The 26,784-nt window shown below is 38.0% G+C and overlaps 1 protein-coding gene across 4 annotated transcripts in view; it reads left to right on the top strand.

The window, feature by feature from the left end:
- The window catches only part of CENPK (centromere protein K), a 64,023-nt gene extending 42,056 nt beyond the window's left edge, over nt 1-21,967 (top strand). For 3 of the 4 annotated variants that reach the window (XM_004465575.4, XM_004465574.4, XM_012527933.4), the window contains exons 6-10: nt 2,199-2,281; nt 2,378-2,476; nt 2,802-2,928; nt 18,435-18,488; nt 19,771-21,967. In XM_004465575.4, the coding sequence (XP_004465632.1) occupies nt 2,199-2,281; nt 2,378-2,476; nt 2,802-2,928; nt 18,435-18,488; nt 19,771-19,929 (522 nt within the window). In that variant the 3' untranslated portion in view covers nt 19,930-21,967. The remainder of the gene's footprint in view (nt 1-2,198; nt 2,282-2,377; nt 2,477-2,801; nt 2,929-18,434; nt 18,489-19,770) is intronic. The other variant, XM_004465573.5, reaches the window with a different exon arrangement.
- Nucleotides 21,968-26,784: the final 4,817 nt, after the last annotated feature.

Raw genomic sequence — 26,784 nt, 5'->3', positions numbered from 1 at the left:
TAAAGGCATTTTTAGTTTCTTGTTTATGTACCATCTTCTTCTAGTAGTCACAGTTGAAGCCTGGTTCAGGACTTCAACTGCTAGGAAAGAAGAAAGTTGAGGCAATGTATGGAAGAATTGTATAGTCATACCAGTATCCTCCCCTACCTCCTCTTCCCTGGATCCCTCAGAAAAGCTGAGAAATACATTGAGTAGGAACCCTCCCTTGGCCTCCCTTATGCTGAATATGAGCATACACTCATGGAGGTATGTACACCAGACTTTAATAACTGTATCTACTCCCATTTTAGAAAACAGGTGTTTCAATTTCTCATTCCATCCCTTCTCTGAGAATGATACGCAATTCGATATGTGTCCCTTTGATGTGATACCTCTTTGTCCATTGTTGGACACTGTGGGCTGTAAAGTATGTTCCTTGGTCTGAAGAAATGTAACTGGGTTAAATTGGTATAGTGTCTTCTGCTCCAGTCCTTTTACAGTGTTTTGAAACTTGCATCTATCATGAGGTATACAAAGCCTAGTCCAGAGTGAGTATATATTCCTATCAGGATCCATTTGTAGCCTCGTGGGGCTACTAGTAGTGTTCTAATATAGTCTACCTGCCAGCTATATGTGCAGGGGGCTTGGGGAGCTTCTTCTCCAGGAATCTGCCCCAGAGCTATCTGCAGCCAGTAGTAACAGAGGTTGCTAGCAGATAGTACACTTCTTTTTGGCACATTCTGCTTCAGAGGATACAAAAGAAATTCATTGTTGATCACCCCATCTCTATATTGCTTCAGTTCCCCCATGTTCAATCATACCATGAACCCAGGGGGCCACCTAAAGTGAGAACACTAGGAAATCCATTTGCTGGTTTCAATCACTTCCAACCTAGAAGGGAGTTGTTCTGATGGGCATCAGTAGGTCCTACTTTAGGGAAGTGGACTTGGCCCAGTGGTTAGGGTGTCCGCCTACCACACGGGAGGTCCGCGGTTCAAACCCCGGGCCTCCTTGATCCGTGTGGAGCTGGCCCATGCGCAGTGCTGATGCGCGCAAGGAGTGCCCTGCCACGCAGGGGTGTCCCCCGCGTAGGGGATCCCCACGTGCAAGGAGTGCACCCTGTAAGGAGAGCTGCCCAGCGGAAAGTGCAGCCTGCCCGGGAATGGCACCACACACACGGAGAGCTGACACAACAAGATGATGCAACAAAGAGAAACACAGATTCCCGTGCCACTGACAACAACAGAAGAGGACAAAGAAGAAGATGCAGCAAATAGACACAGAGAACAGACAACCGGGGAGGGGGAAGGATGGGGGAGAAATAAATAAATCTTTAAAAAAAAAAATAGGTCCTACTTTAATAATCCTTTTCAGTTTCCACAGCGATTTCCATAGGGCTGTTTCTCATATGAGCATCCCTTCAGTAGTCCCGTTTTCCATTGCTCATTTGCCTGATCGTATGGCCAGGCCATTGGCTACTGCCTGTGAATCTATATACACCCAAACATCAGAGCTCTTATTTTTGTTCAGTTCTTCCATCACTACAGGTAAAGACCATTCAATACAGTCCACTGATCTGATTTATTCTTCCCTTTTTCAACCAGTTTTTCCATCAGTCAGTCATAGGGGGGCAACCTTCCAGACGGGATACTGTCCATCTACCTTGGAATGACCATCTGTAAACAAAGTAGCTTTTTGCTTGTCAGTCAAGGGTTGTTCCAGGGCACTGTCTATGTGGCAGTAGAATCCAGCAACAATTCAGGTCATTCCAAAATCAGCCCTAGAGAAAAAGAGGTTACCTGTTATAAGGCTACCGTTGCGTCCCCACTCCTTTCAGCAATACCTGATAGTCAGTAACTAATCAATAAAGGTTTATTGAATGAATGATTTTCATTTGCATCTGTTTTTGTAGAGTCTCCTTAGAAAAGAGATCTAATCTTCCTGATTATTGAAATCTTACCATTAGCTTGCTTTCAGAATGAAATTAAAATATTGTTCAAAATCTCTTCTTGTATTTTAACATTAAACCATAAATGTTAAAAGAAATTTAGTACCTGCTTTATACTTACCCTTTCAAACTTTCTACTAGGCTTTTTTGCTATTGATTTCTGAACTGAAGTATCTGTTCTACTCCAATATGTAAATTTCACTGTCATCCAGACCTACAGCTATTCATAGAATGAAGTACTCAACAATTAATTTGAATTATTTTGTTTTAGTTCCAAAAATTGACCCATGATCTTGAAATGGTACTGTCTACTATTCAGACAAAGAATGACAAATTAAAGGGAGACTTGGAAAGGTAAATTGTTATAAATACCATTAATCATTGATATGTGTTGAATTGGCATTTAATCTTTTATTTCATTGTTGTTGTTTTATTTTTCCATGTTTAAAGGGAGCAACATTGGTTGGATGAACAAAAACAGATACTGGAATCTCTTAATGTGCTACACAATGAACTAAAAATTCAGATCGAACCATTTTCTGAATCACGGTAATAATTTTATGTTCTAGGTTTTTAAAATAGGAGAAAATATTTTCTTTTTATGTAGCATAATATATAGTTGGAAAGAAGGTAAATTTTTAATAGGAATCATGAGTCTTCTGCTAACTTTTGCCAGTCCTTAGTTCGTGACCCTTTATGAATGACTTAACTTGTTTGTACTTTTAGTTTCCCTCAATGTTAAATAGATAATATTACTTTCATAAAGTTGTTTATTTGGTTTGAGCAAATGAAATTTGAACAAAATTTTTTATCAACTTTATAAATGTGCATATTTATCTGCTAAATGTTTCTCTTGATTTTTTTAATCTATTAGAATTTTTAATGAACTAAAAACAAAAATGCTTAATATAAGAGAGTATAAGGAGAAACTCTTGATGACCTTGGGTGAGTTTCTAGAAGACCATTTTCCTCTGCCTGATGAAAGTACTAAAAAAAAAAAGGTAAGTTTCAGAGCAGCTATTCATGTAGCTACATATTTGAAATGGTTTCAGGTAGGTTGATAAATTTTTATATGTTTATTATATGTTTCAATATGTACACACATAGGCAAATGTACAGAAATACTCCATAGTCACATTATAATATTTATTTAAAATTAGAAGCAATGTAATTGTTCAATAAGATGGAATTTCTTAAATACATTTTTTGTGTTGTATCCATATGATAGAAAAAGGTGCAGCTTTTAAAAGTAATATACTGGAGGGGAAGCAGATGTGGCTCAAGCAATTGGGCTCCCGTCTACCAGATAGGAGATCCAGGGTTCAGTGCCAGGGCCTCCTGGTGAAGGCAAGCTGGCCCGTGTAGGCAAGCTGGGCACATGTGGAGTGCTGGCCTGGGGAGAGCACTGCCCGGCATAGGAGTGCTGCCCTGCACAGGAGTGTTGGCCCACATGGAGAGCTGGTGCAGCAAGATGACGCAACAAAAGGAGACACACAGAAGAGATAATAAGAGACGTAGCAGACCAGGGAGCTAAGGTGGCACAAGAGAATGATTGCCTCTCTTCCACTCCGGAAGATCCCAGGATTGGTTCTCAGAGCCACCTAATAAGAAGACAAGCAGACACAGAAGAACACATGGCAAATGGACACAGAAAGCAGACAGCGGGGGGTGGGGGTGGGGAATAAATAAATAAATTTAAAAATAATAAAAGTAATATACTGGGGGAGTGGATATATCTCATTGGTTTATTGCTTGCTTCCCATGTGTGAGGTCCTGGGTTCAATCCCTACTTCCTCCTAAAAAAAAAAAGAATACATTCTCACAATAGGTGGGATTAAATATTAAAATGAATGTGAACTATCTTGTCTCTCAAGGAGATGGATAATAATGATAAAGGGAGCTTCCCTTTTTAAAAAAAGTAATGAAGAGGAAGTGGATTGTGGGAAGATGGTATTGAATTAGGTAGAAAGCTCAGCTTTCTCACAAAAACAACAGAGAAAGAGCCAAGAGCTGCCCAGGGGATCTGCTTTGGTGATCAGCAGACCAGAACAGTGCTACAGCTCCCAGGAGGGTGATGGACAGAGAGGAAGAACCTGAACAACAAGCTGAGTTACTAAACCTCCCAGCCGCTGGGAAGGGCTCTTCTCCCCTTCCCCCCAAGTTATTAAGCAGTTATAATATCCCAGGTTCATTGCAGCTGACTGAGAGGGAAGGAGATGTCTTCCTCCCTGTCAGGTGTTACAAGGGAAAAGGGAAGGAGAGTTGGGGGCTTTTATTCAGTGAATTTGACCAGTTGAGCCCACATTGAATCTCAGCTCTGGCCAGACCAAAACATTGGGGAAAACAGAGTGATACACCTTAGTGGAAAGGTGTGCCAATAAGTGTCACCTGCTGGCCGATCTCAAAATTGCATGGACAAAAACTGCACATGGGCTTTTTGTTGTCTAACTTCTGGAGGAAATCTGTGCCCCATCAGTGAGTCTCTGGCACAATTTTGATGACGTAGCTGGGAAATTTTCAAGACTTAGGATAAGTTGAACCAAATATCAAAGAAAAACTGAAAAAATAATACCGATAGTCAAGAGAAAGAAATTGGCCATCAGAGTAAATTCACCAACATATTCAGATGCCTAGATATCAGCAAAAAATTACAAACCATACCGGGAAGAGATGGCCCAGCCAAAGTAACAAACCAAATATCCTGATGAGATACAGGATTTAAGAGAATTAATCAATGAAAATCACACAGTTCTCCTAAACGAATTTAAAGAATTCAAAGAAAATATTACTAAAGAGATAAAGGATATTAAGAAGACACTGGGTGAACAAAAAAAACATTTTGGAAGTCTGCAAAAAAGTAAGAGATCTTATGGAAATGAAAGACATGATGGATGAGACTTGAAAAAACAGAGGCACATAAGAGCAGATTTGAAAGGCTCGAAAATAGAATTAGTGACTTCAAAGAGAATATCTGAACTGGAAAAGAAGGAGAACAAAAAGAGAAGAGAATGGAAAAAATGGAACAGGTTCTCAGGGAATTGAATGACAACACAAAATGCCAAAACATACACATTATTGGTGTCCCATGAGGAGAAGAAAATGGAAAAGGGGAGAAAGAATACTTGAGAAAATAATAAGTGAAAACTTCCCAATCCTTATGAAAGACATAAATATCTAAGGACAGTGCATCCCAAACAGAATAAATACGACTAGACTTACCTTAAGATACCTACTATTCAGAATGACAAATATCAGAGATAAAGAGAAGATTGTGAAGCAGCAAGAGAGAAGCAATGCATCACATACAAGGGAACCTCTTTTAGATTAAGTGCTAACCTCTCATTAGAAACCACTGAGGAGAGAAGAAAGAGGTATGGTGTATTTAAGGTACTAAAAGAGAAAAACTGCCAGCCAAGAATTCTGTATGTAGCAAACATATCCTTCAACAATGAGGGTGAGTTCAAAGTCTACACAGACAAACAAAACCTGATAGAACTTTACCGAAAGATCAGAATTACAAGAGATACTAAAGGGGGTGCTGCGACCTGGAAGGAAAAAAAACAGGGACAACAGACTTGAAGAAGAGTGTAGAAATGAAGATTATTAGAAAGGTAAATTAAAGGCTAAAAAGATAGACAGTAGTACAATATGACAACAGAAAGCCAAAGGTCAAAATGGGTGAAATAAGTACGCCTTTACAATAATAAAAATGAATGTTAATGGTTTAAACTCCCAAATCAAAATACATAGACTGAGAAATGGATTTTTAAAAAAGAAGCCAGCTGTCTGTTGTCTACAGGAGACTTACCTCAGATGTAAGGACACAACCAGGTTGAAAATGAAAAGTTAGTAAAAGATATTCCACGCATAGAGTAATCAAAAAAGAACTGAAGTAGCAATACTAATATTGGATAAAATAGATTTTAAATGCAAAACTTATAAGGGGTGAAGAAGGTCATTATATATTAATAAAAGGGGCAATTCAGCAAGATGAAATAACTATACTAAATATTTGTGGAACTAACCTGAGTGCCCCAAGATACATGAGGCACACATTGGTAAAGCTGAAGGGAGAAATAGATGTCTCTACAAAAACAGTTGGAGACTTCAATATACCACTCTCAATATTAGGAAGAACATCTGGACAGAGGATAAATAAATAAACAGAGCTTGAATAATATGATAAATGAACTAGACCTAATAGACATTTATATAGCATTGCACCCCAAAGCAGCATAATAATACATTCTTTTCAACTGCTTATGAATTCTTCTCTAAGATAGACCATATGTTGAGTCACAAGACAAGTCTTAACAAATTTAAAGAGATTGAAATACAAAACACAATCCCTGACCACAACAGAATGAAGCTGGGAATCAATAATGGAAGAGGAAGACTCATAAATACTTCGAGATTAAACAACACACTATAAAATAATCACTGGATCAAAGAAGAAATTGCAAGGGAATTCAGCAAATATTTTGAGACAAATGAAAATGAGAACACAGTATATCAAAACCTATTGGACACTGCAAAGACAGTACTAAAGGGAAATTTATAGCCCTCAATGCTTACATTAAAAAAGAAGAGCTAAAATTGAAGATTGAAGATCTAACTCCACACCTGGAGGAATTAGAAAAAGAAAAGGAAATTCATCTCAAACCAAGCCAAAGAAAAGAAATAACAAAAATCAGATCTGAAATATATTGAGAGAAAAAAAAAAATACAATAGAACAAATCAACAAAACCAAAAGTTGGTTCTTTGAGAAGATCAACAAAATTGACAAAACCTTAGCTAGCCTGACAAAGAAAAAAAGAGAGAAGATGCAAATAAATAAAATCAGAAATGAGAGGGACTACATTATCACTAACCCCGCAAAATTGAGAATGATCATAAGAGGATATTATGGGGAGGTGGATTTGGCTCAACTGGTAGAGCATCCACCTATCACATGGGAGGTCCAGGGTTCAAACCCAGGGCCTCCTGGTCCATGTGGTGAGCTGGTCCATGCGCAGTGCTGATGCACACAAGGAGTGCTGTGCCACACAGGGATGTCCCCTACCTAGGGGAGCCCCATGTGCAAGGAGTGCACCCTGCAAGGAGAGTTGCCCTGTGCAAAAAAAGTGCAGCCTGCCCAGGAGTGGTGATGCACACATGGAGACCTGATAAAGCAAGATGACGCAACAAAAAAGACATAGATTCCCAGTGCTGCTGACAAGAATGCAGGTGGACACAGAAGAGCACAGCAAATGGACACAGAGAACAGACAAGTGTGTTGGGAGGGGGGAGGCAGAAGGGGAGAGAAATAAAATAAATCTTATTTTAAAAAAAGAGGATATTATGAACAACTGTGTGCCAAAAAAATAGAAAATGTAGATGAGATAAACAAATTCCTAGAAACACATGAGCCACCTAGACTGACCCTAGAAGATATGGAAAACCTCAACAAACCAATCACAAGTGAAGAGATTGGAAAGGTCATAAAAAAACCTCCCAAAGATGAAAAGCCTTGGACCAGATGACTTCACAGGTGAATTTTACCAGTCATTCAGAAACAACCTAATGCCAGTTTTGCTCAAGCTCTTCCAGAAAATTGAACAAGAATGTTACCAAACTCGTTATATGAAGCCAACATCACCCTAATACCAAAACCAGATAAAGATACTCTATGTATTTGTCAGCCAAAGTGGTGCTGATGCAAAATACCAGATATTGGTTGGTTTTTATAAAGGGTATTTATTTGGGGTAGGCCATAAAACATAAGTTACTTCCCTCACCAAAGTCTGTTTTCACATGTTGGAGCAAGATGGCTGCTGATGTCTGCAAGGGTTCCTAGGTTCCTCTCCTCCCAGGACTTGCTTCTTTCCAGGCTTAGGGGTCCTCCTTTCCTGCGGCTCCAGCTTAAGGCTTCAGCATCCAACTCTAACATCAAAACTCCAACATCAAAAACCCTCAACTTTGTTCTTTGCTATGCCTTTTATCTGTGAGTCCCCACCCACCAAAGGGTGGGTACTCGATGCCCTACTGGCACAAGACGTTTACATAATTCCTTAATCAAGCAAACCTGTGAATCCAGTATAATCTAATATGCCCAAAGGAGATTAGTTTACAAACATAATCCAGTATTTCTTTTTGGAATTCATCAATAATATCAAACTGCTATACTATGAAAAAAGAAAATTAAAGGCCAATATCTCTAATGGATGTAGATGTATAAATCCTCAACAAAATACTTGCAAACAGAATCCTAAAGTACAGTAAAAGAATTAGAGGCCATGATCGAGAGGGGTTTATTCCAGGTATGCATAGGTGGTTTAACACAAGAAAATCAATTAGTGTAGTAAACCACGTTACTAAATTGAAGAAAAATCATATGGTCCTTTCTATTGATGCAGAATACAGCACCATTTCTTGATAAAAAACACTCAAAAGGGACTAGAAAGAAGCTTTCTCAATATGGTAAAATGCTTATATGAAAAGTCTACAGCCAGCATTGTATTTAACAGTAAAAGACTGAAAGCTTTCTAGCAGAAATCAGGAATAAGACAAGGCATCCCCACCGTCACCATTATTATTCAGTATTGTGCTAGAAGTTCTAGCTAGAGCAATTAGGCTAGACAAATTAATAAAAGGTACCCAAAGAGGAGTGAAGAAGTAAAACTTTCACTGTTTGCTAATGACATGATCCTATATCTAGAAAATCCTGAAAAATTCACAACAAAGCTGCTAGAATTCATAAACGAGTTCAGCAAACTGGCAGGATACAAAATTAATACATAAATATCAATGGTGTTTCTATACACTACTGATGTGCTGTCTGAGGAGGAAATCAGGAAAAAAAATTTCATTTATAATAGCTACTAAAACAATAAAATATTTAGGAATAAACTTAAGTACATAAAGGACCTATATTCAGAAAACTACACAACATTGCTAAAAGAAACCGAAGAAGACTTAAATAAATGGAAGGGCATTTTGTGTTCATGGATTGGAAGACTAAATAGCGTTAAGATGTCCGTTCTATCTAAACTGACATAGATTACATGCAATCCCAATAAAAATCCCAATGGCCTTTTTTGCAGAAATGGAAAAGCCAATAACCAAATTTATTTGGAAGTGGAAGGGGCCCTGAGTAGCCAAAAATGTCTTAAAAAAGAAGAATGAAGTTGGAAGACTCTCACTTCCTGGCTTTAAAGCACATTACTTAGCTATAGTGGTAAAAACAGCATGATACTGGCATAAGGAGAGATTGACTAGTGGAACCGAATTGAGAACTCAGAGATCAACCCTCACATCTAGAGTCAAGTCATTTTTGACAAGGCTGTTAAATCAACCTAGCTGGGCCAGTACAGTCTATTTAACAAATGGTGCTGGGAGAACTGGATAGCCATAGCCAAAAGAAGACCCCTATCTCACATTTTATACAAAAATTAACTCTCGAAGTAGATCAAGACCTAAATGTAAAAACAACACCCATAAAACTCCAAGGATAAAATCTAGGAAAACATCTTCAAGATCTTGTGGTAGGGGGTAGTTTCTTAAACCTTACACCCAAAACACGAGCAACAAAAGAAAAAATAGATAAATGGGACTTCCTCAAAATTAAACACTTGGGCACCTCAAAGGACTTTGTCAAAAGGGTTAAAAAGCAGACAAGTCAATGGGAAAAATATTTGGCAATCACATAATTGATAGTGGTTTAATATCCATGATATATAAGGAGATCATACAACTCAACAATAAGAAGACAAAGTACCCAATGAAAAAATGGGCAAAATACTTGAAAAGCCAACTGTCCAAAGAAGAAATACAAATGTCAAAGAAACACTGAGAAAATGTTCAACTTCACTAGTGATTATAGACTTGCCATGTGACTCGGCAATACCATTACTAGATATATACCCAGAAGAACTGAGAACAGTGACATGAATAGACATCTGCACACTGATGTTCATAGTAGAATTATTCACAATAGCCAAAAATTGGAAACAAACCAGGTATACATCAATTGAGGAATGGGTAAACAAATCATGGTGTATACTGATGATGGAATATTATTCAGTGGTAAAAAGAAATGAAGCAAAAAATTTTAAAATGAAGTCATAAAGAATATGACAACACGGATGAACTTGAAGGATATTATGTTGAGTGAAGCAAGCCAGAGACTAAAGGACAAATACTGTATGATTGTGCTATTATGAACCAAACATACTATGTGAAGTATAAATATGTGAAATATGAATATGGGTAAAATTGCATATATATGAGACCATTTTTCTTTGAAGCTGAAAAATGTAGGCTAATAATATAAAATATTATTATCAGACAAAAAGGAAACATTATATTGCGTGTAGAAGACCAGACCCAGAGGGCTGCAATATTGTGTGATTCCATTTGTGCAGATCAATTTATAGAGATCAATTTATAGAGATGAAATTAGACTGGTGTTTATGTACAGTTGGGGAATGAATGCTAGGGGGTGTGGAATCTTTCTTTTGGAGTAATGAAATTGTTCTGAAATTTTTGAGGTGACAAATGTACAACATTGTGATTATGCTAAAGGTCAATGATTGTACACGTTGGCTAGATCATATGGTATGTGAGTTATATCAATAAAACTGCTTAATAAACAACAAAAAAAGTAATGTACTAACCACTATTAAAGCAGTTAAGAAAATGCTCATTAATAATAAAATCTTGGGAAGTAGATGTGGCTTAAGTGATTGAACTGCCTACCATGTGGGAGGTCCCTGTTTTGCCTGGTGCCTCCTAATGAAAACCTCTAGCTGGTGCGACAGGCAGGTGCGGCAAGCTGATTCTAGAAGATGACACAAGAGATACAAGAAGAAAAATATAATGAGAGGCATAACAAAGCAGGGAACAGAGGTGACTTAAGAGATTAGGTACCTCCCTTCCACATCAGAGATCCTGGGTTTGGTTCCCAGTGACTCCTAAAGAAACAAGGAAGATAAGCAGACATAGCAAGTGTAAACAATGAGGAGGGGAGGGGAGAAATAAGGACATAAAATAAATCTTAAAAAATAAAAACCCCAAAAACGGAATCTTCTGAGTCTAGTTTATACCAAAACTATAATAGTGCTTATTTCTGGGGCCTAGGGTTGTATGAGATATATATTCTCTTTGCTTTTCAGTATTTTCCAAATTTTCCATTATAAGTACATGTAACTTAAATTGGAAGAATATTGTTTAAAACTTGTTACTTGTATCACATTAATGAAAGATGTTGTTAATGGGGAAAAGTGTTGGAGGGGGAGAGGGTGGGGTATATGGTAATCCCCCTATATTTTTGATGTATCATTTACATAATATAAAGCTTCTTGAAAAGTAAAAATAATTTTTTAAAAAAGCTCTGTTAGTTAAATGTAAGTTATTGAGTGTTAAAGTAGTAGTTGTGATGGAAAAAGGCTGTGCCAAAAAAGCAAATAAACATTTCACTGGGTAGCAGAACTGTGAACCACTTTAATTCCTTTTTTAAAAATAGTATATAGTATAAATAAATAAAACTTGTGGAAGTGGAATAGGCATTATAATTGTTTTCCACATAAAATTTAGACAGAGCAGATAGAAAATGTACCACTGGAATATCTTGATATTTTTTGTATTTTGACAAATCTGGCCATATAAATAGCTTATCTCCAATATCAACTCCCTAAAATTTTCTTCCCTCTTTCTCATACTTAAATATCCCACATTCAAGAACTGTAGGCCTAAAACAAATAATATGGGATATATGTTCCACATTGCTATAAAATAAAATAAACACTATTTATCTCATACATGGTAGTCATTGAAGTTTTGTTTAAAACTACAGCTTTTATTTATTTTAGTGAATTAAAAGCCAGCTTTTCTCTTTTTTTAAAAATTGTGATAACATTTATAGTAAACATTTTGCCATTTTGATCATTTTTAAGTGTACAATCCAGTGGCCTTACTTACATTTACAATGTTCTACTACCATCATCACCATCTATTGCCAAAATTAAGCCAGCTTTTTGAAGGACATTTTTTCCTGTTTAAATCTTTTGACTATTTTCACATTCACCTCACTACTTTACAGAAACAGCATTTCAACTTTTCCTACCATAAATCTTTTTTTTTCCTGGCATCTCAGTTGTGAGGCAAAGTGCGAACATTGTTTGACAAAATTATCTAGAACAACTGTCCTCAATGCTTTTTAAGAGTTTCTGATATGTCTCCTCATCAAACTTAATGGCCTGATTAAAATTCTTGGGTCTCTAGATTCTACAGAGCATGCTAATTCTTTTCATACTTGAGCATTACTTTTTTTTTTAAATGTCCATGTGCTCAGTCATGTTTCCTTTCTCATTCCTTGTATTTATAATTTGTGTTTTCCCTCTTTTTCAAACCAGTTTTTCCTAGGGTTGTCAACTTAATCCTTTCAAAGAATCACTCTTAGCTTTGCAATTTTCTTTATTATTTGTCTGTTTATATTTCATTATTTCTTTTTTCTTTAGGTGTAATTTGTTCTTTTTTTAGCTTCTTGAGATAGAAGCTCAGGTTACTAATTATAAACCTTTTTCATTTCCTAATATATGAATTTATTTTTTTAAATATTTATTTATTTATTTCTCTCCCTTCCCCCCCCCCCCCAGTTGTCTGTTCTCTGTGTCTATCTGCTGTGTGTTCTTCTTTGTCCGCTTCGTTGTTGTCAGCGGCATGGGAATCTCTGTTTCTTTTTGTTGCGTCATGTTGTGTCAGCTTTCCGTGAGTGTGGCACCATTCCTGGGCAGGCTGCACTTTCTTTCGCACTGGGCGACTCTCCTTCCGGGGGCGCACTCCTTGTGCGTGGGGCTCCCCTACGCGGGGGACACCCCTGCATGGCAGTGCACTCCTTGTGCGCATCAGCACTGCGCATGGGCCAGCTGCACACGGGTCAAGGGGGCCCAGGGTTTGAACCGTGGACCTCCCATTTGGTAGACGGATGCCCTAACCACTGGGCCAAGTCTGCCGCCAACATATGCATTTAAAGATATAAATTTTCCTCTAATCACTGCTTCAGCTGCATTCCATGCATTTTGATATGTTGTATATTCGTTATCTTTGAGGTCAAAAACATTTTCTAATTTGTTTTGCATTTCTTCATTGATTTATTGGTTATTTAAAGTGTGTTGTTAATTTCTAAACTTTTGGAGGTATTCTAGTTATCTTTTTAATATTGGTTTCTATTCAATTTTGTTTTCATCATGAAACATGCTCTGATAATTTCAGTCTTGTGGCATTTAGTGAGATCTTATTTATGACCCAGCATATGGTCTTGAAAAGAATATATAGTCTGCTGATGTTAGATGTAGTAGTCATTAAATGTCAAATTAGGTCATGCGGTTAAGTATTCACATATTCTGTATGTTAATTGGTTATTGTTTTTTTTTTTTATTGGAGAGATTTGTGTTTAACTGTGGATTTAACTATGTTTCTTCTTTTTAATTCTGTCCATCTCTTGCTTCATGTAATTTGAAACTATAATAGAAGGTGCATACTTATTTAGGACGGTTAGGTCTTCTTGATAGATTGATTCTTGTAATTATGAAATGCCCCTTTTTATCTCTAATGATACTCCTTATTTTGAGTGTTAGCACGTATATTATTTTACATTCTTTTACTTTTAACCTATATTCTTATATTTAAATATCTTTCTTAAGGATGGCATGTAGTTAACTCTTTTTTTAAAAATTTCTTTTAACTGGAATGGTTAGTCCTTTAACTTTAAAAAAAAAAGATTTATTTATTGGAAAGCAAATTTGGTTCAATGGATAGAGCATCTGTCCAGGGTTCAAACTGAGGACCTCCTGACCTGTGTAATGAGCTGGCCCATGCGCAGTACTGATGAATGCAAGGAGTGCTGTGCCACGCAGGGGTGCCCCCAACATAGGGGAGCCCCACACGCAAGGAGTGCACCCTGTAAGGAGAGCTGCCCCCTGTGAAAAAAGTGCAGCCTGACCAGGAGTGGCACCACACACATGGAGAGCTGATGCAGCAAGATGATGAAACAAAAAGACACCGATTCCTCATGCCGCTGACAAGAATACAAGTGGACACAGAAGAAATGCAGTGAATGGGTACAGAAAGCAGACAACTGGTAGGGGGGTGGGGAAGGGTAGAGAAATAAATTTTAAAATTAAAAAAAAAGATTTATTTATTTATGCCCCCCACCCCCGTTGTTTTGCGCTTGCTGTCTGTTCCCTATGTCCATTTACTGTGTGTTCTTCTGTGTCTGCTTGTCTCCTCTTTAGGCAGCACCGAGAACCAATCCTGGGACCTTCTGGTGTGGGAGAGAGGTGCTCAGGCTCTTGTGCCACCTCAGCTCCCTGTTCTGCTGCATCTCTTATTGTCTCTCCTCTGTATCTCTTTTTGTTCATCATCTACATGCAGGCCAGCACTCCTGTACAGGACAGCTTTCTGCTTGGGCCAGCTCACTGTATGGGCCAGCTTGCCTTCAGGAGGCCCTGGGATTCAAACCCTGGACCTCCTATATAGTGTATGGGAGCCCAATTGCTTGAGCCACATCTGCTTCCCTAGTCCATTAACATTTAACGTGATTACTGGTATGCTCAGGTTTAGATTTACCATTTTGTCATATTTTTTCTATTTGTCTCCTCTGTTCTTGTTCCTCCTTTGTCTTCTTCTGGATTAATCTAGCTTTGTTTGTTTTTACTATTCCAACCATACTGATTCTAAATATACATTAATAAACCTCTTTCCATCTGTAGACATGCAATTGAACTCAAGTCTTTCTTTTCTCATCTTTCCTCCTTATCCTTTCCACCCCCTCTAAAACTGAAATAAAGAACTACGCACTGTGGGAAGTGGACTTGGCCCAATGGATAGGGTGTCCACGTACCACATGGGAGGTCTGTGATTCAAACCCCGGGCCTCCTTGACCTGTGTGGAGCTGGCCCATGCGCAGTGCTGAAATGCACGCAGGGAGTGCTGTGCCACACAGGAGTGTCCCCCTCATAGGGAAGCCCCATGCGCAAGGGGTGCATCCCATAGGGGGAGAGCCGCCCAGCACGAAAGAAAGTGCTGCCTGCCCAGGAATGGTGCCACACACATGGAGAGGTGACACAACAAGATGATGCAACAGAAAGAAACACAGATTCCTGGTGACACTGATAAGGATAGGAGTGGTTACAGAAGAATATGCAGCGAATGGACACAGAGAGCGGACAACTGGGGGTGGGGAGAAGGAGAGAGAAATAAAAAATAATAAAATCTTAAAAAAAAACCCAAAAAAACAATAACAAAAAACTACTCATACTTACTCCTGTGTACCTGATGTCAGTGAATGGCCTTGCTGTCTACTTGGTTTCCTGAACTAGAAACCTGGGATTTTTCTTGCATTCCTTTTTCCTTAAATTGGCATTGTCAATTAATTTTGATTCTACATCCCAATTCTTTTTTGAAAACCTCTCATTTTATTTCCATTGCCATTGTTCATTTAGGTTCTTGTCACTAAACCCAAGAGGCAGGCAAAGATCTCTTAACTGTTCTTGTTATTCTTGACTCCTTTTCCCGCTGATTCATCATTGAATCTGGCACCAGAATGATGTTTCTAAAAGAAAACAGAGTTTAATCATCTTTCAGCATAAAACCTTTGATGGCTGCCTATGGGAGGAAGTCTATAAACTCCTTGGAATAGTGAATTTGTATTTGGGATTGTCTCTCTATCATCTTTAACCATTCTTTATACATCTCTTACATGACTGCAGTCATACTGCTGTAGTTCCAACAAATATACAATGATCTGTCATTTTTCTGTGCCTTATATATTTTATTACCTTTGCCTTGAAAAACTTTACTAGCTGGTGAGGATAGTAAATTCCTGTTTAAGACAGCCCAAACGTATCTACTGTGTAAAGTAAGCATCCCTTTATCAGCACTTATCACATGATTTTGTAATTACCATTTGTATCTATCTTACTCTCCTACCACCGTGTGCTGTGAGCTTCTTGATGTTTTATGCATCTTTGTATTTCTACTCTCTTGCATATCTGGTCTTAACTTCTGAGTTCATATTTGTTGAATGAATGCGAGCTACAAGGGAAAGGAGAAATATTTCTTTTTTTTTTTAGTCTGTGTTCTCTTTATTCTTCCTTTCCTCATTTGTTATGGACTGTATGCCTCATTATTATTTATGTTTCTTATTCATTTCTGAAATTATAGAGAACCTTCTACTGACTACTTTTTTTTTTTTTTTAAGATTTATTTCGTTTATTTCTCTTCACCCCTTCATTGTTTGCGCTTGCTATGTCTGTTCATCTTCCTTGTTTCTTTAGGAGGCACCAGGAGCCAAACCGGGACCTCTGATGTGGGAGGGAGGTGCCTTACTGCTTGACCCACCTCTGCTCCTTGCTTTGTTCTGTCCTCTCATTCTGTTTTGCCTCCCTACATCTCGTTGTGTCATTTTATTGCGTAACCTCGCCACACCAGCTCCCTGTCTTCTTTAGGAGGCACTGGGAACCTCTGCTCCCTGCTTTTGTTGTGTCCCTCATGTTTTTTCTTCTTGTGTCTCTATTGTGTCAGCTTGCTGCACCTGCCCATCACACGAGCTTGCTGACTTCTTTTGGAGGCACCGGGATTCGAACCAGCAACCTCCCTTCTTATAGGTGGGAGCTCAGGTGCCTGAGCCATCACCGCTTCCCTACTGAGTATTTCATTAAGCCCATGATTCCTTGCCTCTTAATAATCTTAATCCTGGAACAGCTCACTGATTTATATTCAAATCCCAGTCTCCCTTTCTTTTTCAACTTTTTTTATTCCAAGATTTTCCACTAATAGAAGCAAACAAGTTTAAGAAAACTGAAAGCATTCTTAAAAGGAAGTATTGATTACCAAAAGCCAGCTTGGGCTCAGTAAGAAGTTGTAATCTTATTAATAAAACTTACTTTTTAAAGTATAAAAACTATTGATACATGTCATAAAATGATATATTCCTCTCTCTGCCTCTCTCCAACAAGCAATAATACAGACTTTATAATTGAAAAATGTATAAAAATTTTGCAAATGATATGAACTTTAGAAGACTGGATAGTAAATATATTGTATGACAGAATTAGGACTATATTTTTCAGCAGGCCAGGAACTAGGCCAAATGAAATAGAATGATGTTTAGTAGAGATATATAGAATGCCATTCTTGGGTTTAAAACATTAAAAGAAGGGGCTAGATTTATCTTAACTAGTATATGAAATCGCATTTTAGTTGGTAGTCTTATCAGATAGATGTCAGCAGGGTGAAATAGATGCCCAGAGCTTAGTGCAATCTTGAACCTAATGAATAGAATTCTAGCATTTACAATTATGGAAATGAATCTCTTTTGTCTTTGGTGGTCATATCACACCTGGATTTAAAAAAAATAAGATAAATTAGAGTACATTCAGAGAAAACCATGATGTAGAGGGTCCTAAAATCTATAGCATATTAAAAATAATTTAAGAAACGAATGTTGATTAATATGAGAAGAAAAGACTTGAGGCTCATAATAGCTGTCTTCCCATGTTTGAAGAACTTTGAGTAAAATTGGAATGAAATTTATTCTGTCATTCCAAGAAAAAAGAAACAGTGATTGGATTTTTAAAAAAGATTTGTTTGTTTATTCCTCATCCCCTCCCCGCCCATTGTTTTGCTCTTGCTGTCTGATCTCTATGTCCATTCACTGTGTCTTCTTCTGTGTCTGCTTGTCTCTGATTTAGGCAGCACTGGGAACCAATCCTGGGACCTTCCAGAGTGGGAGAGAGGCGCTCAATCTCTTCTGTCACATCAGCTCCCTGGTCTGCTGTGTCTCTTACTGTCTCTCCTCTGTGTCTTTTTTTTTTTTTTTTGCATCATCTTGCTGTGCCAGTTCTCAGCATGGGCCAGCACTCCTGCACAGGCCAGCCATCCATGCGGGCCAGGCACTCCACATGGGCCAATTCTCTGTTCAGCCCAGCTTGCCTTCACCAGGAGGCCCCAGGAATCGAACCTTGAACCTCCTATGTGGTAGATGGGAGCCCAGTCGTTTGAGCCATATCTACTTCCCCAGTGATTAGATTTAACATGAGAAAACTCAAGAATGGTAGAAAGATGAACAGGGCTCTCTAGGAGTGAACTATATAAATATAGTCTGGAATGTCTTCTGGTTGGGAAATTTTGTTGGGCAGATTCAAACATTTGGTTTGGTTTTATTTGATGATCTATAATATGAATACTACTTCTGTTACATATTTATGGATAGTTGGAATTGAATCTTCTAGTAATTGTAAAGCTTTTATTGTCATAGAAGTTGTTTGAACTACATTTTTATAAGGCTGTTAAGTACAACCAAGTTGTTTGCTTTCAGAATTTGTTTTAATTCACCAATTATGAGTGTTTGATTTGGGTATGCCTTGTACCATTGCATTAAGAAATATTAATTTAAAAAATACAGTCTAGTAGTGTGATGTTTTCAGAATTTAAATGTTTATGTTTGCATTCACATTTCTCTCAAAGAAAAACATTCAAGAACCAACAGCGCAGCTTATAACCCTTCATGAAATGTTAGAGGTAAGTGTTTTGTGTAGTTTAATTGTTATGTCTTGCAGACTTCTCTTAGTGATTTGTGAACAATTAGACATAGGCTTGAAAAAGAAACAATACTGCTTTCGTTCTTAGGTATACATCAGTCTTTCATAAGTGTATTTACAGTGATTTCTCATTAGTACAAAATTAGTTTCTTTTTTCATACAGTGCTGGAGAGAATATTTGCCTTTTATTTAAAGATCATGAAATTAAAATATAATTCTTACATCATATCATCACAGGTAAACAAAAATATTTTAATGATGTTATTTAGTATTTACATGTTGAACTCTTATGCTGTTATCTTGATAGCCTGGCAATTCAGACAAGGAGTCTAATCTATGATCCATTACTAATGCTATGCCCCTGAAGAATCCCTTAGCCTTTATGAGTCCAATTTTATAATTTGTGGAAGCACTGGGAGGTACCTGGGAGGCGGAGTGATCAATGAACTGCTTTGACATTTTTCACTCTGTTTTATAGAACATTAGTGTTCAAAGGGTTGTAAATCTGTATTACTTGAAGAAAAAAAAATGTGTCCTAATGTCAGTGGGTTTGGGAAAGAGGTGACTCTCAGTGCACATTAGCAATCTTTCCCAAGTTTTTTTGACCATAAGAACTAAGGTTTTTTCAAAAGCTAAGTACATATTTAGGGAGATGATCCCTTGGAAGGTAGTTTGGGAAATGCTAACCTATATAAAGTAATTTGAATACAAATTTCTGACGTTGTGTCTGATGAAAAAATGCTCAACATGTTTGATAAAGAAATCAAAGATATTTAGGATGAAGGTGAGGGAAGTAATGATTATAAAATTGACAGTTTAAAGATGTATCAGAAGAATATTGTTTTTTTAATTTTGGTTTTTAGATGATTTCTTTTTCATCAAATATTAAGATATAGATGATCACTTTCTTTTGAATTCTATGTTTTGTTACTATTTAATTTTTTAAAAGTTCCTTGTTTTAATTTTTTTGAGACGGTTATAAGTAAACTTCTAAAGAAATTATTAATCCTAAGTGGGAAAATTGTTTGCTGGAAGCATTTTCAAAGTTAAAATGCAGAGATACATTTTCAAACTTTTTCCTCCCACAAACATCTATAGTCTTTAAAGTAAAGACAATTAGTTAAGTTAATATATGAGAATTATGATTTAAACAGTTATTTGAGGAGAAATATCTACATTCTTTTGTGGAAATCTTAATGTTTTATTATAGCTGTATCGAATTTTTCAAAATAAAATATATTTTCAATGATATTTTTTCCTAGATTCTTATAAATAGATTATTTGATGTCCCACATGATCCATATGTCAAAATTAGAGATTCATTTTGGCCACCTTATATTGAGCTGCTGCTGCGTAATGGAATTGCCTTGAGACATCCAGAAGATCCAACCCAAATAAGATTAGAAGCTTTCCATCAGTAAAAGATGTTCTCCTTTTCACACAGTACTTAAAGGGTCTTGTCATTCAAGGATAATGGAAACACTGAGGACTACTTGGATAAAGAACATTATTTGTAAGTCAGCATGAAGTCCACCTTCCTTTTATCCTTAAATGACACAGGCTGCCATCTATTATTCATTTTTAAATTGTCATTTCTGATTTAGTCAGTATATCAGTGTTTTAAACTGTATGTATAAGAATGCATGTAAAAAGATATTCTAAACCATTATAAAATACTTGATGCATCTTATTTCACACAACATTCTTTGGAAAATTCTTTTTAATTTATGGTATTTCTAATGTATTTTCATTTTAAAAGGTGTGGTTTTTAAAAAATGCATTTTGTGGTTCATTGATGCTTATTAACTCCTTTATATTTAGGAATTTTAATGAAAAAACATTTAATTTGCAAATGGTTTTAAGACTGAAGTCGGTAGTATCTGATACACAAGTCGCATAATTTTAAAATATTTAGCCAATCTATTGCGTTTATATTCACTTAGTTGTAGATTTGTCAAAAATTGGAAGATCAAAAACTAATGGATAAAGAAGTTAAAATATATTTTAATGTGTATTATATACCAAGTAATATTACATATTAAACCACTTGATTCTGCTAATTAATACTGATGCTGTATTCATAACTTTTTGCTAATTTTCTGAATTTTTTATAAATAAAATTCTCTCATCTAAAAATTTCTAGCTTTTTGGTATGTGACACAATTTTTTTATAAATAGAACAGACTTTTCCACAAGTAGTAAATTAAGCTATAATAGGACTCATTCAGGATTCCATACAAGCTAAATTAGAGAATTCTAAACCCATTTAGTTTTCTGAGAGGACTTCGTGTGTACTTTTATACTTGAAAAAACTTTCTACTGTATGTCATCCAAATTTCTTTCTTACCTTAAATATCTCATCCTTTTTTAAAGTAAGCAAATAATATTCCAGATAGATCATGTTCCTTACACAGGATGTACAAATTCTGTCATATGTTAGAGAAGGTACTCTTTTTAGGGAAAGATAACATAAAAAGCACCTTCTAAAGAATAAGCTTTTATTCCTTGAAGTTACTGGGAAGGTGAGAAATGGTTCTGGCAGTGTAGGCCTGACAGTTCTTCAGAGCAGGTAATACTATTGTCTCTGAATTCCTCTTGTGTTGCATATTTCAGAAAGGAATGGATAAAAGCAATAAAAAACTTGATTTATCTGGCAAGTATTCATTTCATGTTTTACTGGCAAATTTACTGGCTAGGATCTTTTTGCTACTCTATCTTATATAAGGCTCTGAAGAAGATGATAGCATAAAATTAAATTAAAGTCCTACTTTAATTCATTAACTCAGGTTTCTTATATAGGGAGATTACTTTTCTACTTTTGATCTCCGTTGTAAACAAAGTAAATTTTACAAGAATTGGACTTGATTTGTAGTACTTCTAAGATTATAATCCCTAAAGCCTTGTGTTTTAAAGATATTGGAGAAAATGTTTCAAGTGCTAAGAAACCTATATGTATCTTCAGTTTTCACTGGTTTAAGAAAATCACTTAAATCTAGTAAGACTTTAGAATTTGTTTTTATATAATTGGCTCTAAAATATAATAATGCAAAATATCTAAAAGTAATATCATATTTTAACTTTCCCACCATAGATTGTTAGGTTATCCTAACTTAAAAACAAAAATTTGTTTTAATTTACCCATAAAATATATTTAACTTGGTTATTGGTTAATGTGCAGGTCTAGATTGATTTGGAAAAAATTAAATCTCTGTTCAGTTGAAAATTCAACTCAGTTGCATAAGATCTATTGAGCTTTATCTTGCATTTTATTTGGTTGCACATTGGTATTAATATTTTTGTCTCCCTTATTTTCTTTGGTTTGCGTGGTTGTCTATTTCACTTTTTTGTTTCTATTACCAAGTATTATTTTTCAATTCTGTGCAACTCATACCCCATGTAGTTCCCTGAAAATTCTTAATAAATGATTATTAATAACCTCATTAGGAATAGTAAGTGAAGTGACCTATTACTGCATTATGGTATCTGCTAATCAAGACATTAAAAATAGGTTGTTTTTTCTAAAAGTCTGTATGTGTATGTCTGTATGTTACCTATTACTAAATACTTTTGGTTATTGTTGCATTTTATGACATGCTGATCCAGATGACATCAGTAAAGCCAAAAATTGCATGCTTTTTAATTATTTTTAATATTTTCCTTAGCTTGTTTGTGTTTTAGCCTTGTTTGGGTTGAATTTCCCTTCAGCATGCAGAGATTTTAATTTTTGGCTGATTTTCAATGATACAGGTGCTACATGAATGCAATCTTTTTCAAAAAATTTTGATATTACAGATAAATCTGAAGTCTTCTCTTTTTTAATAATGTTTTTGTAAGTTTTCTATTATCTTTTTTTTTTTTTTAAATTTCTCTCCCCTTACCACCCCCCAGTTGTCTGCTCTCTTGTCCTTTCGCTGAGTGTTCTTCTGTGACCACTTCTACCCTTATCAGTGGCACTGGGAATCAATTTTGTTGGTGTCATCTTGTTGTGGCAGCTCTCTGTGTGTGCAGTGCCATTCTTGGGCTGGCTACGCTTTCTTTCGTGCTGGACGGCTCTCCTTATGGGGCACACTCCTTGTGCGTGGGGCTCCCCTACGCAGGGGACAGCCCTGCGTGGCACGGCATTCCTTGTGCACATCAGCGCTGCACATGGGCCAGCTCCACATGGGTCAAGGAAGCCTGGGGTTTGAACTGCGGACCTCCCATGTGGTAGACAGATGCCCTATCCATTGGGCCAAGTGCACTTCCCTCTAAAGTTTTCTTTGAAAACATTTCAAGGATATATCCCACCCACCGTGAGATAACCCTGTTTAATACTTGCTATTTTTCTGTCATGTTACTTGTGATCATTTTGTGCTACTAGTTGATTGTGGCCAGAATGTAGTAACATCATCTTAATGTATCTAGGTATATGCCTTGTAAGGCAGGACTACTGCCCTAATCAGCAAGTAGTAACTACAAAAGAATGACCATTGCCCCTTCGCACCCCCTTAAGAATAAGGGCGTGAACTCTCTGAGTGGGGAGTTGGGGCATGTTAGCCAGGGAAATGAGGAGAAGATGAACCTCAACATGGCTGACAGACAACATGGCTAATAGACCCCATGGAGACCTTGACCTTAACCTTGAAGTCCCAGTTTCTCTTTCAGGGTCCTCCCCTTGTCCCAGATATTCCAAACAGTCCTCACCATTGGTGGGGTAGCTAATAACAGCTGGGGCTCCTCCCCTTAACATAAGCAAGGGGGAGGAATAATTAATAGTTTAAAAGGTAACCACACAAGGCAGAGCTCAGTCTCTCTGCCTAGAGGAGCCCACACCAAATCTTGGTGTATATTTCTTTTTTTTGTTTTGTTTTTTATTTTTTCTCGGTGTATATTTCTGTCCTTCTCTCCCATTCCTCATCAAGCTCTGTTCTTTTCCCCCATTTACCAATAAGTTATTTTACTGGTCTAACTTAAAAAAAAAATTACAGAACCAACATCATGGTAATTGTTACCTATTTGTTTTCTTTTTTTCTTTTTTCTTTTTAAAGACTTATTTATTTATTTATTTAATTCCCCCCCCTCCCGTGGTTGTCTGTTCTCTGTGTCTATTTGCTGCGTCTTGTTTCTTTGTCCGCTTCTGGTGTCGTCAGCAGCACAGGAAGTGTGGGCGGCGCCATTCCTCGGCAGGCTGCTCTCTCTTTTCACGCTGGGTGGCTTTCCTCACGGGCGCACTCCTTGCGCGTGGGGCTCCCCCACGCAGGGGACACCCTTGCATGGCAGGGCACTCCTTGCGCGCGTCAGCGCTGCGCATGGCCAGCTCCACACGGGTCAGGGAGGCCCGGGGCTTGAACCGCAGACCTCCCATATGGTAGACGGACGCCCTAACCACTGGGCAAAGTCCGTTTCCCACCTATTTGTTTTCTATTGCCAAATAAAATTTCTCTATTATAAAGGTTAGCTTGGGTGTTAACACAAGTCTTTTTTTTTTTTTAAGATTTATTTTTATTTATTCCTCTTCCCTTCCACCCCCTTGTCTGCTGTGTCAATTCACTGTGTGTTCTTCTGTGACCACTTCTATCCTTAGCAGCACTGGGAATCTGTGTTTCTTTTTTGTTGCATCATCTTGCTGTGTCAGCTCTCCATGTGTGCGGCGCCATTCCTGGGCAGGCTGCACTTTCTTTCACACTGGGCGGCTCTCCTTATGGGGCGCACTCCTTGTGCGTGGAGCTCCCCTACATGGGGGACACCCCTGTGTGGCAGGGTACTCCTTGCATGCATCAGCACTGAACATGGGCCAGGTCCACACGGGTCAAGGAGGCCCGGGGCTTGAACCGCAGACCTCTCATGTGGTAGGCAGATGCCCTATCCATTGGGCCAAGTCTACTTCCCTGTTGCGTCATCTTGCTGCATCAGCTCTCCGTGTGCGGCGCCATTCCTGGGCAGGCTGCACTTTTTTTGCTCAGGGCGGCTCTCCTTGCAGGGGCACACTCCTTGCATGTGGGACTTCCCTATGCAGGGGACACCCCTGGGTGGCTCGGCACTTCTTGCACACATCAGCACTGCACGTGGGCCAGTTCACCACATCGGTCAGGGGAACCTGGGTTTGAACCCTGGGCCTCCCATTGGTAGGCGGACGCTCTATCAGTTGAGCCAAATCCTCTTTCCTACTCTTTGATCCTTGGTTCAGCATGGGTTTTTAGGATTATCCTTTTTTCACAACTGGGCTCTGGATCCAGTGTTGGTTTGCAGATCTGCTTTCTATGGACTTGGGGAGGGAGACTATAAAGGACAGAAAAAGCTTCTCTTATGTACTTTTTTTTTCTTTTTAATTTTTTTATTTTTAAAGAAGTTTTAGATTACATAAATGCTACATAAAAAATATAAGGAATTCCCATATGTCCCTCCTCCCCACACACTTTCCCACAGTAAGAACATCCTTCATTAGTGTGGTACATTCATTACAATTGATGAAGTCATTTTTTAAGCATTACTACTAACCAAGGACTGCAGTTTACATTATAGATTACACTCTGTCCCACACAATTTTGTAAGTTATGACAAAATATACAATGGCCTGTATCTGTCACTGCAATGTTATGCAGAACAAATCCATTGTCCCCCAAATGCCCCCATATTACACCTATTCTTCCCTTTCCCATCCCTCGGAACCTTTGGTGGCCACTGCCTTTACATCAATGATAAGAGTTCTTCCATTGCTAGGATAATAATAAGTCTGTAGTAGAATAGTAAGTCTTCTTTAGTCCCTTGTTCATTCCCCAATCATGAGGATTTTGGTGTGGTGATGCCCACTCTGCTTCTTAATGAGAGGAGGCTTAGATGCCTTGGGGCAGATGGTTGGGACTACCTTGCTTGTAGTTGTAGACACTCTCTCATCCTTGGGGCAGGCATTGTTCATTGTTCTGGGTGAGTCCAATGAACTGGAGAGTAGGTGTTGCAACTCTGCTGAAATTAAGGGCTCAACTGGCACATGGACAGACCAAAGATAAAAGTCTCTGGGACATATATCTATCAAGGATAGTGCTATAATAATTATAGGTTCCAATAAAAGGGGCTACTTATTCCTAACTTCCTCATGTGCACTTCCTTGCTCTGCTAGCAGATGGCATGCTTTGGCAGCCCTCTCAGTTGAGTGCCTGGTCAGACTGCTGCAACAGGGACTGGGTCAATGTTATATAAGTTCCTGCCTGGAGGCTGAGAGCCGTGCAATTGGCACTTCCTCAGAGACAGTTCTGCAAACTTCTCTGGCAGTCTCCTCCATTTTCCCCAGTATGAAATATTTCTACTTCCCTCTGCATCATCAACAATAAATCACACTTATTAAAGAGATTTAGTCCCAGATCTCTTTAGTCTGGAGCTGGCTCCCAAGGCAAAAAATGGTGCTGCCCCATGCAGCCTGGAAGGGCTCCTGGGACACAGCAAACCAAATCTGTAGGTCACAAGCTGAGTCAGCCTTAGACTATATCCCTCTCTCTCTGGTTTCCTGGGGAGGTGGATTCGTGGATTCTCATTTGTGTAGCAGCTGGTTGCCTAGAGGCCTGAGTATTCAAAAGTGTCTTTAGTGTGGAGGAGGGTGCCAGCAGTAGCAGCTGTCACTTTTAACTCAGTTTTGCCATCGCTGTTCTTTTCCTTTGTCCCTCTCTCTTCTGGGTGGTGTCCAGCCTTTCCCTGGTATGTTAAACCCTAGAAGACTTTTTTCAAGGCTATTTCTGCCTAACCTCTACCTATTTTTCTGGGAGAGAAGAGAATCCCGAGTCTTTTTAGTCCATTGTCTTCCCAGAAGTCCTCCAAATTCATTTGTATTGCTTCTATTACTATCAGCTCTATTTGGAAGAAAGTAGAGGAATAGATGTGATATTGATATATAAAAGCTCATACAAATGCCTGCTCACAATATCTTAAGTAACTACTGCTAAATCTGTGGAGTCTTCTTTGCCAGTGTTGCTGAAAGTTGGTGAGGTTTAGTGGATCAGAGCGTGACACTTTATTATATCACTGCAAATGCAAATGGGAGCATCAGCATAGTAGTGCTAGTTTCCCTTGTCCCCAAGTTCCACAGAATAGCATGATGGGCCTAAATACGTGCCACACATGCAGCTGGTTCGTTGCAAGCAGCAAACAAGGCGGTCCTCATTTGGGAACAAGCACTTATATTGTATTCATACAGTGGCTTCCCTGACGTACTATGTGACTAGCTCCAGAAACTTCTCAGTATAGAGGAGATGAGTAAACCTTGTAATTTTACACAGCAAGAATATGCAGGGATGCTCAGGGCACAT

The sequence above is a fragment of the Dasypus novemcinctus genome, chromosome 2 (genome assembly GCF_030445035.2).
Source record: "Dasypus novemcinctus isolate mDasNov1 chromosome 2, mDasNov1.1.hap2, whole genome shotgun sequence".
NCBI lineage: Eukaryota > Metazoa > Chordata > Mammalia > Cingulata > Dasypodidae > Dasypus > Dasypus novemcinctus.
Note: the sequence above shows the minus strand (reverse complement) of the source record. Positions and strands in the feature narration are given on the sequence as shown.